Consider the following 14507-nt stretch of genomic DNA (forward strand, 5'->3'; position numbering starts at 1 on the left):
ACTGAAAGAGTAGTAGATCCTTGGAACAAACTTCCAGCAGACGTGGTTGGTAAATCCACAGTAACTGAATTTAAACATGCCTGGGATAAACATATATCCATTGTAAGATAAAATACAGGAAATAGTATAAGGGCAGACTAGATGGACCATGAGGTCTTTTTCTGCCGTCAGTCTTCTATGTTTCTATGTTTCTAAGAGCTTTACTCCTTACAAATTCTTTCCTCACTCCATGGATCCATATGTTTTTTTTCTCCCAAAGGGAACCTTTTATGTAAAGTGAGATCACAACTCTTTTCAAAGCCATTTCCACACTTCAAATTTTATGTGACTCTTGTGTGGCTCCTCTTGTGGGAACTGAGACCATCACTACGAGTAAAGCTCTTTCCCTACTCCATGCATTGATAGGGTTTCTCTCCTGTGTGGCTCCTCTTGTGTCGAAGAAGATCACTGCTATGGCCAAAGCTCTTTCCACACTCCATGCATTGATAGGGTTTCTCTCCTGTGTGGCTCCTCTTGTGTTCAAGAAGATGACTGCTACGGCCAAAGCTCTTTCCACACTCCATGCATTTATAAGGTCTTTCTCCTGTGTGGCTCTTCCTGTGGAAATAGAGACCGCTATTATGGGTAAAGCTCTTTCCACACTCCGTGCATTGATAGGATTTCTCTCCTGTGTGGATCTTCTTGTGGGAATTAAGACCAGTGTTACAAGTAAAGGTCTTTCCACACTCCATGCATTTATAAGGTCTTTCTCCTGTGTGGCTCCTCTTGTGTCGAAGAAGATTACTCCTATGGCTAAAGCTCTTTCCACATTCTGTGCATTTATAAGGTCTTTCTCCTGTGTGGATCCTCTTGTCAGAATTAAGATGGATTGCTTGGGGTTCCTCCTTCCAATTCTTGTTTTCTTGCCCATTAAAACCTTGAAAAAGAAAAAATAAAAGCTGTAGCAAGAAAAAGGAACAATAAAAACCTACAAATCAAAATGGTTTGTAACTATAGGAAAGGCTGATGTCAACCATAACAGTATGTAATCAAGGGTTTGCTAATTGTGCTGTAACCTGATTGGCTGTAACCTATATAATAGGAATAACACCCTTGCATGGGTGTGGTTTGTTATAGAGTGATTTGTTAAAGAGTGGCTTCTTATAGAGTGGTTTTGTTATAGAGTAGTTTTGATATAGAGTGGTTTTGTGCTGGATGGTTTGTAGTTAGTAATTAGTGCTTAGTGGTTGCAGTGGTGGATGTAGTAAGAGTTATATGAGAGTATTTTAGATAGTTTGATATAGTGGTTAAATGTAAAGTGAAGTATTTTGATGAGAAAAAAAATAAAATATATTTTTACAAGAAAGCCTTCTACAGTGTTTTTCCTTGAAGACTTCAATTAGGTATAGTGATTAACCGTGACTACTTGGTGGGTTTACCTTCCGCATGTGCAAAACTCTCCCACCATATGCTACACACATCCTCCACCTGGCCCCCATCTCTACACCTCAGGGGCTTGATAAAATCTTATATGAAATAGGCATTTTGTATTTCATGAGCAGAACACTTTAGGTAAAAAGCCAGGGTAGGCAGTCTGCCAATCTTTCTTTCAATAAATTTCTTTCTTCCATAAAGTTGGTTTGCTCAAAAGCTTAAAACACCAGGTTAGAAACTAATACATTTACAGAGATTTCTCAAATTTTTGTTATCACATCATTGTCATCTTTGGGTATCAAAAGTAGATGAATGAGAAAAATAATGAATTTCAACAACTGTAGACTCATGCCGCAGTATAACAAAATTCTACACAGTGAAGGGGTGTGTGAGTGCTTGCTGAATGCACTGTCAATAAAGGATTTCCCTCCCCAAAAATAACATTTAACTCTCTTCTATTTCTGAGCACAGAAAGAGGATCTTACCCAGAGAAAACAGATTCCTGGAATTCTCCAGCATGACTTCTTCATGGAGGGCTTTTTGGTCAGCGTCCAGGTGAGACCACTCCTCCTCTGAGAAATACACGGACACGTCCTCCAAAGAGAAAACGTCCTGAACAAGGGCAAAGGTTTCCTTAATTATGGATAATCCCAATAATAATTTTATAGTTTTCTTTCACCAATTTTAGGAAAAGAGATCACGTGAACAAAATTGGTACCTTCTGCAGATTTCAGAATGAGATCTTACCACTTTTGGCTGATGGACCAAATGAATCATGTTTGATGAAGTTGGGAGTGTTTGCAATGCCTTAGGGCAGTGATGATGAAGCTTTTTTCCCTCAGGTGCCAAAAGTCTGGGTCCGCCTGCTACCGGAATTGCCGTTTCCCTACGTCTGGTGGGCACAGTTGTTGTACATACTCCTGATCAGTTGGATGATGATGAAGATATTGAGGACTCGGATTCAGATAGCGTTTATGAATTAGTGGGGTGTCTGGGGTTACAGGTAGTAGAACAGGTGGGAGGTCAGCCTCAGGATGGGGCTATGAGTTCAGGATCTAGCGAGGGAGAATCAGACACTCGCTGGTTTAACCCTAAATTCAGAAGGGACCAAAAACGTAGAGAACAGAGGTCTGGAAGAAGATATTAAGGAGAGGAATGGGTTAAATACTATAGTGATGTATTTGGCACGTCGGGGTCAGTGGAGAAGAAGGGTGGAGTTTCAACGTTGTTGAACGGAAAAATGGAGGTGTTTCTTGCCGCTCTCAAGTAAGCAAAAAGTATTCTTTGTTGTTAGCCCTCAGTTCTGCTGTTTTTAGAAATCATGCTGTTAGGACAATAAATCTTGTTAAGTGGAGCAGGAGAAGGAATGTGAGAGATGAAGCTACGGGAGATAACGGACCAAGTGCCTGTATGGAATGTGTTTGAATTCCAGAAGAGCAGAGAAATAAATGGAGTTTCTTTATTCATGAAATAATACATTTAATAAGAGTTATTTGTAATTGCTAAATTTCTACCAGAAACCAGAACAACAGTAGGCTCACGTTTCGCCCTCCCCAGGTTCCAAAGGCTTCTGTGGAGCTGAGGGAGGCTAAAAAGACACCCACCCAAAGAGGCCCTCTGGAAGCCCAAAACGCCCCTGTGCAAGCCAAAAAACAGCTGGCCAGCACACACCTGCATGTTGGAGCTGAGCTAGGGCAACGTCTCGTGTGCCACCTTGCCATAGGTCCGCCACCACAGCCTTAGGGCATCCCATTCTTTAATATTCTTGGTTAATTGGTAGTTGGGTCTTAAATCCACTCCTGGTCCGTGACTCCCATGACTGTAACTTTTTGCTTATATCCTAAGATTTTTATTAATATTGTTTCTTCATTGCTTATTTGACCCATGTGACAATGATTAAGTCTCGTACCACATGATTTTTGACAAATGTATATTTTATTTTATGTATGCTGAGAGCATATGCACCAAGACAAATTCCTTGTGTGTCCAATCACATTTGGCCAATAAAATTCTATTCTATTCTATTCTTTTCTTTCTAGAGTGTGCAGAGCAAAATACTGGCAAAACCCCCCTGACATGTTTTCCAAAGGTCACTTTATCCACTCAGGGACTAATGGACTCCAACTCCAACACCCTCATGGAGGAATTAATAAAGAGGTTGCAATGGAACTCTATATGCTTATGGGGGATTCACAATCACCAGCTGACGGCCGTCCCAAATGCAATGGTACCTCTACTTAAGAACTTAATTCGTTCCGTAACCAGGTTCTTAAGAAGAAATGTTTGTAAGTAGAAGCAATTGTTCCCATAGGAATCCATATAAAAGCAAATAATGCGTGCAAACCCATTAGGAAAGAAATAAAAGCTCAGAATTTGGGTGGGAGGAGGAGGAAGAAGAGGAGGAGGACAGTTGCTGCTAAAGGAAGAAGCAGAGGCTTAAAAAGGGGGGGGGGGTCCCTGAAGAAGCAAGGAGGAGCACATGCCTCCCATACACCCAGTGCGAGGCTGCCTCCCATACACTGCGCCAGAGGGAGAAACCCAGGGGGAATGGCAGGAAACTGGCCAGGCCTTTGTGCCGCTCTCAAATTTCCTGGGAAATTTTTCTGGGCTTCGGTTCTTAAGTAGAAAATGTTTCTTAAGTAGAGGCAAAAAAATCTTGAACACCCGGTTATTATCTAGAAAGGTTGTTAAGTAGAGGCATTGTTAGGTAGAGGTACCACTGTATGCTTTTCAAAGGGCAAAAAAGGACATATTTTTTTGTAATGGTGTGTGAGAAAAACCCTGGGAGACAGAAGGAGGAGCCTTCTGATCCAGGGGCCTTTTGTGAGTCTCCTCCTTACCTGAAGTAGCGTTTCAGCTCCAGCACAAAGAGGTGAATCTGAAGAATCCAAGGACAGGTTTCCACTCTGCGAGAAAGATTAAAAAACGGTGGAAGCAGATTTGTTAAAGAGGGACACTCCAATAAAGTGGAACGAAAGAATCAGCTAAATGTTGAAATCTCACCTCACACAGAAAGAGCTTTTCTTACCTTGCGTAGTGTCTTGACTTTGATCTTTCTGTATGTTCTCCCTGAAGATCAACTCTTGAGAAGATCTGAATGAATCTTTCCCCTCCTCTCTATACTCAGTCACAGCTTCCACAGATTTCTGGAGATGATGCAGAACGAGAGACAAAGAACACAGATGGAAATAAATTATCTCTCATACTGCACCTTGACATTAGCAGACCCCAATGTCCATTGCTGAAACAGAATGGAAGAATTGCCCCAAATCCTCTGGAAGAAGAGAGCAAATGCCCTTAGGAGTTAATAATCCCTGAAAACTCTGCCAGAAAGGGATTGACAAATTCAGAGGGATCCTTTTTAGAGTTGCCATGGTTACATTCTCCCACCTGCAACTCTTCTTTCATCTTTTCCTCCTCCTGGGTCAGCAAGAAGCCTTCAGCCAGGGACACCGCCTGGGAACTGGTCTCTGCTCCACACTCCCGCACCCATCTGGCCATCTCTGGGGGAAGGACCGCCAGCAATTGCTCCAGGAGCACCAGGTCCAGCATCTGAGCCTTGGTGTGTTTTTCTGGTTGCAGCCACTGATGACAAAGGTAGTGAAGCCGAGTGCAAACATCTCGGGGACGACTCCCCTCCTGAAACTGCATTTTTCTGAAGTGACAGCATTGAACCTCTGGACTATTGGAAGCCTCTTCGTGGCTCTTCTGCCCAGGACTTGCCCCGTTCTTCCCACGGCTCCATGGCTGAGCAGCTGGTGAGTCTTTTCTAATTTCTGCATCTGCTGGGTGTTGTCCCTCCATCTTCTTTCTGATCTCTAATCCAGCTCCAAAATGGACCCAAGGATTTTTCATAGGTTTTTCCGTTAGATAGAGGTGGGGCCAAATTTTCCAAGGCCATTCAGCTCTTTTCCCAGACAAGATACTTAAGATTCCAGAAGAAGCAGAAAATATTTTGAGCTTAGATACCTGAAATGGAAAAAAATGGAATAATGGAAAAGAGAGGGAAGGCAAGATTAAGTAAAGATATATGTCTGCACCCACCAAGGTCTTGGAAGGAGGTGAAATCTTATTATTTAGCTTGCACTGCCTACATATGGGGGAAATTGCAGTGAACCCTTCAGGATCAATGTCTATCAAAATACAGTGGAACCCCGACATAAGAGCTGCTCTACTTAAGAGCAACTCGAGATAAGAGCTGGGAGGGGAGAGATATTTTTGTTCTACTTACAAGCCCAAATTCGAGATACAAGCGCCAAGGAGCTGTCTCCTGAAGCCAAACGCTAACTTCCGCGTTCGGCTTCAGGAGACAGCTGCGAAGCGGCGCGCGTGTTTTAAAAGGTTGCAGCCGGCCTGGGGGGCTCGGGGGGGTGCTTGCAGCTTTCTTTCTTGCTCTTTTTCTTTCTCTCTTTTACCTTCCCTTCCTCTATTTCTTCTTTTCTTTCTCCTTCCCACCTTCTTCCCTCCCTCCCTCCCTTCACTCATTCCTCTCTTACTCTCCCCTTTCATAAGTTTCCTTGCTTCCTTCCTCTGTTCCTGTCCCTTCCCTCTTTTCTTCCTTCCTTCCCACCCTCCGTCCATTCATTCACCCATTCCTCTCTTGATCGCTTAAAGCCGGTCCCTGGTGCAAAAAGGGTTGGGGACCTCTGTCCTACAGGATTGGGTGGCAGAGAAGTTGAACATATGTAAATTTAAAAGTTTAAGAAAGTTTACAAGTTAAGTGAAAGAAACTTCATTATTCATTTATGTGTACATGTACATTTCTTCATTAAAAACATGTCTTTCTGCATAATTTAGACTAACTTTGTGAGTTTTTTGAGGGCTGGAACCAATTAAAATTATTTACATTAATTCCTATGGGGAAAAGTCGTTCGAGATAAGAGCTGCTCGACTTAAGAGCCCAGGTCCGGAACGAATTAAACTCGTATCTCGAGGTACCACTGTATTGGAAAATACATTTACTAGGGTTGCCCAGAAAGTAATGCATCACATTTTTTTCTTCAACAATTATTTATTGAAGATAATGAAACTTATACAGAAGAAATAATGATGTTTTTTGTACACTCCCTATTTTTCAACGTAATCTCCATCCCGTTCTATGGCCTTCCACCAGCGAGATACAAGGTCATGTATGCCCTTTAAGTACCAATCCTTGTTCTGGTCACAAAGGCATTTCCGTCTTCTAATATCTTCACCCTCTGTGCCCAGCGACTAAACGTACTTCTGTCGACTGCAGATTCTCCATAAACTGTAAACAAATGTTGTTGAATGTTCCCAACAATTTCTTTCTCTCCAGTGAGAAATTCAGTGATGACCCACGCGTGTAACGTACATCACGAACAGACGCCATTTCAAACAACTGCTACGCTGTCTGAATAAACACAAAATTTACACACGCACTCCTGACAATTGAAATAATGTATATCTAAAGTTTCGCATCCATACCATTACTGTAGGCTGAGAGGAAAAAATGTGGTGCATTACTTTCTGGGCGACTCTCATCCATGTATTTTTAATTTCTACTTCCTAGTTTTTATTAAAAATTAATTTTTATTCTTATGTCTTCTTGTTATTTTTATACATTACTACTTTCCCCAGAACAACATCCCTGTGAAGCAGATTGGGCTGAGAGCTGGGATGGGCTCCAGGCTTTCATGCCAAAAGTTGGACTAGAAATCTATTGCTTTCTAAGCCTTGTGCTTGAACCAAATGTCTCTCTCTGCCTCATCATAATTTAATATGATATAATTTACAATATTTATATATTTAATATAATTTAAAATATACTTTGATATCATTTCTAACGTGCATAGACAAGTCCTTGCACCAGATCCTCGCACGTGGAGAGGCAGCCTTGCATGCAAAGCTAACAGGAGGGACTCCAACTGCTCGCTTCTCTCGTCCTTGGAAGGGGGAGGGGAGGGAAACCCCTTCTGGAAACGGAGCCAAGAAATAGGCAGGGAAACTGTCCAGGAGTCAGCACTGACTTAGAGGCTCGAATCTCTCTTTTGCAAAGACGATCTCTCCTCCTCCCCCTCCATGCAAAGAGCCTCCAGCGCGGGAGAAAAGCCCCATCACTGAACCCCGATCTCCAAGTGCAACATTTCCCTGCAGCCTCTTCGTTTGCTAGGAAGACTCGCCCGAAGACTCACGGTTGTGCGTGTGAGGGGAGAGCACAACCGGAGACCGCAGAAAAGATGAACAGCTTTTCAAGTCTTTGCTGGAAAATGCCTCGGGATTCCCGCCTTCTGTTTCTATTTAGGAAAGAGGCCCGCGCATGCTCAGTTCTCTTGGAAGGCGGAGACACTTTGAGGAAAATTAAGATTTATTTTATTTTATTTTATTTATGCTTTGTCCAATATACAATACATATGGAATGAAATAAACATTAAGTAGTATATATAGGGATAGTAAGTAAAAAAGAAGAGGAGTGGATGAGAGGGAGAGAATATATAGGATATACAGTATGAGAAAAGGAAAGGTAATTGGACAGGGGACGTTAGGCACATCAGTGCACTTATGTTCGCCCCTTGTATTTTTTTGTATTTTTTCTTTAACGAGTTCAGTTATTATAGCTGCCTGGATGCCTTTGGGCAGACAAGGAGGTTTGGAAACACCAAAGGCAGACTGTAATAATGTGAATAATCCTGAAGTATCGATCCTGATAAAAAAAGGCATCAAAAGAAAAGTACCAAAATGAAGGGAAACCTCAAACGTGTAGACCTTCAAATTTTTTTACCTCAGAACAAGGCCCGATTATGGACAAATGAACACAGAGGGAATAAAGTCACATATGTAACTAGAGAAAAACTGGAAAATTAAGGAAGGCAAATGCTGAAAAATAAATATAAAGCTCAAATAATGCAAGGGAACAGTAAATAAGAGACATGAAGAGTTTTATTCTGGTGTTCAGTAGAGAATACGCCTCAGCAAATTTTAGCAGGAACCTTTGGTGTAAGAAGAATATTTTTTTTCTTGCCAAAAGTAATGCACATTTCAGTGGTTTGAAAAGATTAGTCTGGATTTGGAGATGACGGTTGAAGAAAAAGGAGATTGAGCTGCAATTAATGAAAGAAAGGATGGAGGAAAAATTATGGTTAAGAAGCAACATAATAATAATAATAATAATAATAATAATAATAATAATAATAATAATAATAATAATGTTGGAAGGGAACTTGAAGGCCTTCCAGTCCAACCCCCTGCATAGGCAGGACACCCGACATTATTTCAGACAATTGATTATCCAGCATCTTCTTAAAAACCTATAATCTCCCCTGGTCTTTCTTGTCATTAAAATGGACATACCCAGTTCCTGCAGCCATTCTTCATGTTTTAGCCTCCAGTCCCCTAATCAAATTTGTTGCTCTTCTCTGTACTCTTTCTTGAGTCTCAACATCCTTTTTGCATTGTGGTGACCAAAACTGAATGCAGTGTTCCAAATGTGGCCTCACCAAGGCCTTATAAAGAGGTATTAACACTTCACGTGATCTTGATTCTATCCCTGTTAATGCAGCCAAGAACTGGGTTGGCTTTTTTGGCAGCTGTTGCACATTGCTGACACATGTTTCAATGGAATTGTCAATGAACAATATTTGAATATTTTAAGGAAGCTGAAAACCTGAAGTATTCTCTCCTACTAATAATTTGAAAAGTTTCATGTATTTTTAATTTTTAATTACAATAGAATAGAATTCTTTATTTGCCAAGTGTGATTGGACCCACAAGGAGTTTGTCTTTGGTGCATATGCTCTCAGTGTACATAAAACAAAGTATACATTTGTCAAGAATCATGACTATAGAATTTAAGATTGTCATAGGGGTCATATAAGCAATGAGGAAACAATCAATATTAATAAAAATCTTAAGGATACAAGCAACAAGTTACAGTCATACAGTCACAAGAGGGAGGAAATGGGTGATAGGGATGATGGGAAAAAAACTAGCAGTAATAATAGTGCAGACTTAGTAAATAGTTTGACAGTGTTGAGAGAATAATTTGTGATGGCGTTAAGGAAAAATCTATTCTTGTGTCAAGTTGTCTTAGTGTGCAGTGCTCTGTAGTGTTGTTTTGAGAGTTGAACCAAGGTTTATTATTACTGTATATTCGCAAGTTCCTGATTAGTACACATAGGTCTTTAGAGAAGCTGATATATGATGTTATGTAGTATGTCATGTAATGTCATAAAAGGGGTGGGTTCTAAGTGTGCCCAAACCCATATTCAATACCCCTCCACGTGCCCACGGTCCCCCATTTCCTGACTTCCAGCAGGCCCAGCAGGGCCATTTTTGCCCTCGCCAGCTCCAAAGGCTTTCATGGAGCTTGGGGAGGGCAAAACAGCCCTCTTCTGCCCACCTGGAGGCCCTCCAGAGGGCAAAAAGGCTCTCGCAGAACCTCCATGCAAGCCAAAAATCAGTTGACAAGTGCCCACACATGCTTTGGAGCTGAAAACAGCCTGTTTCCCAATTTCTAGTGGGCCCAGCAGGCTCGTGTTTCACCCTTCCCAGGCACCAAAGTCCTTCCTTCAGCTTTGGAGCTGAGCATGGGGAACAGCTTGTGTCCCAACAAATATGACTATGGGTGCCACCTGTGCCATGAATGCGATAGGTCAGTGATGGCGAACGTTGTTTTCCTTGGGTGCCGAAGGAGCATGTGTGTACGCTATTGTGCTTGCGCGAGTGCCCACGCTCATAATTCAATGCCTGGGGAGGGTAAAAATAGCTTCCCCCACCCTCAGAGGATTTCTGGAAGCTGAAAACAGCCTGTTACTCAATTTCTAGTGGGCCCAGAATCCTTGTGTTTCTCCCTTCCCAGGCACCAAAGGCTTTCCCTTCAGATGCAGGAGGGTAAAAACGTCCTCCCCCAACCACCCGGATGCTCTCTGGAAGCCAAAAATGCCCCTCCAGAGCCTCTGTGCAAGCCAAAAATCAGCTTGCCGGCACACAAATGCACGTTGGAGCTGAGCGAGGGCAACACATCACTTACCAGCAGATATGGCTCCACCTGTCACCTGTGGCACCTGTTCCTTAGTTCGCCATCATTGCCATAGGTTCACCATCACGGCCCTACACCGTTTCAGACAGCTGGCAATTCAGTCTCTTCTTCAAAGCTTCTAGTGATGAAGCTCCCACAACTTCTGAAGGCAACATCTGTTCCATTGGTTGATTTTTCTCAAGTCAGAAAAGTTCTCCTTACTCCCAGGTTGAATCTCTCCTTGACCCCCTCCTTGGAAAATAGCTTGACCCCGTCCTCTCTGTGGCAGCCCCTCAAGGACTGGACTACTGCTATCATGTTTCCCCTGGTCCTTCAATGGACTAGACATGCCCATTTCCTGCAATAGTTCACCACTTTTTAGCTTCCTAACCCTGATCATGTTGATTGCTGTTTTCTGTACTCTTTCTTATGAGTTTCAACATTATTTGGTTTGTTTCTTATTTATTTATTGGATTTGTATTTCGCCCCTCTCCGAGGACTGGGTTTGGTAGCCCAGCGACCGGTGGGAGGGTCGGAGAGAGAGGATGGCCCTCTACAACCCGCAGGAACATGGTTGTGTGTGCAGGTCCATTTGTGGAAGCAGCTGGCTCACACATCCCCCTCTCACACAAATGGAGATTTCCGTGCTACTTGTGCAAGTGGAAATAGGTTCATACACTATTTGCGTGACCCACTTCCAAACACGCCACCGTCTGGGGGGGGTGAGGACAATTAGTTTAAAAAGATCCTGTGACAAATGTGGTGGCAATGGTGGGATCAGTTCAGACTCAACAGACTCATTAAGTAACTGTGTGTGAAAATAAATCTTAGCTGCTAAAGGAACAGGCTGTGATCCTCGGAAACTGAACTACTTTACGTGCAACAGCCAACAATCCGGAAGGAGAAATCCGACCTCTCACTTGAGCCTTCCTCAGACAAGTAAGGATGGGAATGGCAGAACAGCCAGAGAAAGGGCTCGGTCCAGATATTTGGCCCATAAAAGTACTGAGGAAGCAGCAAGAGGTATCAGATAACCACAAATAAATTGTACTAAGTTATGGTATATTAAATTTTAGACAAGTATGGGCACAGTTGTCGATTTATTACAATTTATAAGTTGCTCAAACTTACAGAAACACTGAAGAAAGTGATTTATGACCACTTTTCAAACTTATGACCCTCCAAGATCACCTGATCAAACTTTGGATGCTTGGCAACCGATTCAAGACAGTTGCATTATCCCTGGATCATGTCATCACCTCTTGTAACCTTATGACAAGCCAAGCCAATGTGGAAGGCAAATTCATTTCACAAGTGGTCCTAACTCCGGTGATTCACTTAAGAAACGGGGCTAGAACAGTCATAAAATTGGGGAGGGGGATATTTAAAAACTGGGGTCAATTGCACTCATAAGGCGAGATGCTCCTGGATTTTTAAGAACATAAGGGCCATGCTGAATCAGGCCAAAGCCCATCGTGTCCAGCATTCTATGTCACACAGTGGCCCACCAATTGTCCATGGGGATCTTGAGCAGAAAGAGAAGGCAAAACCCTCCCTTTTCCTTGACACCCAACAAATGGTACCCAAGGGAACCCTTCCTGCCTCAACCAACATAGAGGTGACACTTGGACATCCATTTCAATAAGCACAGATACATTTGGCATCTATGAACTTGTCTAATCCTGCCTTAAAGCTATCCAGGCTGACAGCTGTCGTGACCTCTTCTGGAAGTGAATTCCATAAACCAATGACTCTCTGGGTGAAGAAATATTTCCCTTTCTCCTCACTTTCTTACCTAAGAGCTTTAGGGAGTGCCCCCACCTCCTAGTATTGTGTGATAGAGAAAAGAATATTTCTCTATCCATCTTTTCTATCCCATGCATGAGTCTTCAGAGAGGGGTGGCATACAATTTTAATTAAAAATAATAATAATAATATATAGATTCGATCAAGTCATCTCTTCAACGCCATCTTTCAAGGCTGAAGTGACTAAGGCGTTGCAACCTGGTTTCAGAGGCAATACAGCAGTTGCCGACCTATTTTCAATTCCCTTCCTAATCATGGCAGGCATGGAATTTGCTTTTTTTACTGCTGCTGCACACTGGGTTGACATCTTCATTGAGCTGTCCACCAAAACCCCAAAATCGATATGCATAACTGTGCACTTGTTTAGGTTAAAATGCATTTGTCACTTTGTTGCCCACTCACTCAGTTTGAAGAGATCCTTCTGGAGCTCCTGACAATTCCACTTTTTATCACTGTATCCTCTAAGGCAGTGTTTTTCAACCAGTGTGCCGTGGCACACTAGTGTGCCGCGAGACATAGTCAGGTGTGCCGCGAAGCTCAGAGAGAGAAAGAAAACAAGAGAGAGAGAAAGAGAGAGAAAGAGAACGAGAGAGAAAGCAAGCAAGAGAAAGCAAGCAAGAGAGAAAGAGAACAAGAGAGAAAGAAAGAGAGAGAGCAAGAAAGAGAGAGAGTAGGAAAGAGAAAGAACAAGAGAGAAAGAAAGCAAGAGAGAGAGAAAGAAAGAAAGAGAGAGAAAGAAAGCAAGAGAGAAAGAGAACAAGAGAGAAAGAAAGAAAGAGAGCAAGAAAGAAAGAAAGCAGGAGAGAGAGAGGGAGGGAAGGTGGGAGAGAGAAATAGAGCTAAAGGGAGGAAAAGAGAGAATTTTTTTGTCCAAACTTTTTTTAGCCCCCCCCCTCAATGTGCCCCATGGTTTTGTAAATGTAAAAAATGTGCCGCAGCTCAAAAAAGGTTGACAATCACTGCTCTAAGGTGTGTGCCTGCGCACCCCAAAACAGCCCCCCACGCACCTTTTCAGGGCCGCGCAAGGAGCCACAGCCGCCCCCGCCCCCCCAGTGCCTCCGGATCCCTCACTTCCCTGGCTTCTCCGCTGCACCCCGCCCGCCCGCCTGATCCACCCCTCTTTCTACTCCTCCTTCTCGTCCTCTTGATCCGGCCGCTCCGAACGCTTTGCGACACCCGCCCCGTCCCTCTCGCAGTCCCTTCTCCTAGAGCACTTTCGCCCGGGCTGTCAGCAAAGGGGCTGCAGGAGAGGTGGGGCAGGCGTTCTTCTCACAGCGGAGGCCGGCGAAGGTTAGTTTGAATGTCGGGCGCGTGGCTGCGTGTGTTCCCCATCCCCCTGTCAGCCCACCCGGAACATTCAAAGTAAAAACCTTCGCCGGCCTCCGCAGAGAAGAAAGGAAGAGAGAAAGAGAGAATAGCAGAGCAAGATAGAGAGAAAATGAGAGAGATAGAAAGGGTGGAGAGAGATAGCGAGAGAGAGAACAAGAGAGAAAATGTGTGTGTGAGAGAGAGAAAGCAAGAGAGGGAGAGAAAGAGTGAGAGAGAGAGCAAGAGAAAGAAAACAAGAGAGAGAGAGAGAAAGAAAACCAGAAAGCGAACAAGGGAGAGAGAGAGAGAAAGGAGAGAGGGAGACAAACTGAGAAAAAGAGAGAGAACAAAAGGGGAGAGAAAGAGAAGATAGGAAGGGAGAGTGAGAGAGAGCAAGAAAGAAAGAAAGAGGAGAGAGGAAGGAAGAGTGAGTGAGAGAGAAAAAGCAAGAGAGAGAAGAGTGGGAGGAAGAGAGAGAAATTATAGAAAAAATGGGAGAAAAAAAGAGAAATGAGAAAATGATTGAGGCAGAGAATGACAGGAAAGAAAGAAAAACAAAGAGAAGTGACTCTTGATTTAAACCATATGTTAAAAGCACTGAAATAATAACAGATTTTAAAAAAACCCAGCCCTGACCTGTTTTTATTAATAGTTATGTTTTTGGTTTTGATGGTTGTTTTAGTTTTAATAGTAATACATTCTTGTTTTGTTTTATTATTAATTTATTTTAATAAAAAGAAGGGATTTATTTATTTATTTATACTTCTGTCACCCAGTCCCAAGGGGACTGCTGCTCAGACACTATATTTTTCCGCCCACCCCGAAAAAAAATTAGAGGGAACATTGATTTCACTAACCAGAGCAATTTAGTGTCGTCAGCAAACTTTGCTACCTCACTATTTACTTCTACATCCAGATCATTAATGAATAAATTAAAAAGTAAAAGTCCCAAAACTGAACCTTGGGGTACACCACTTCTCACTTCTTTCCATCCTGAGAATTGTCC

The 14507-nt window shown here is 42.8% G+C and overlaps 1 protein-coding gene across 1 annotated transcript in view; it reads right to left on the reverse strand.

The window, feature by feature from the left end:
- Nucleotides 1–202: 202 nt before the first annotated feature.
- LOC139159969 (zinc finger protein 93-like) overlaps nt 203–14507 on the reverse strand; it is a 31534-nt gene continuing 17229 nt past the window's right edge. Inside the window, 1 exon segment of the mRNA XM_070737457.1 lies at nt 203–848. Within this exon segment, the coding sequence (XP_070593558.1) occupies nt 321–848 (528 nt within the window). The 3' untranslated portion in view covers nt 203–320.

Source organism: Erythrolamprus reginae, chromosome 2 (genome assembly GCF_031021105.1).
Source record: "Erythrolamprus reginae isolate rEryReg1 chromosome 2, rEryReg1.hap1, whole genome shotgun sequence".
Taxonomy (NCBI): domain Eukaryota; kingdom Metazoa; phylum Chordata; class Lepidosauria; order Squamata; family Dipsadidae; genus Erythrolamprus; species Erythrolamprus reginae.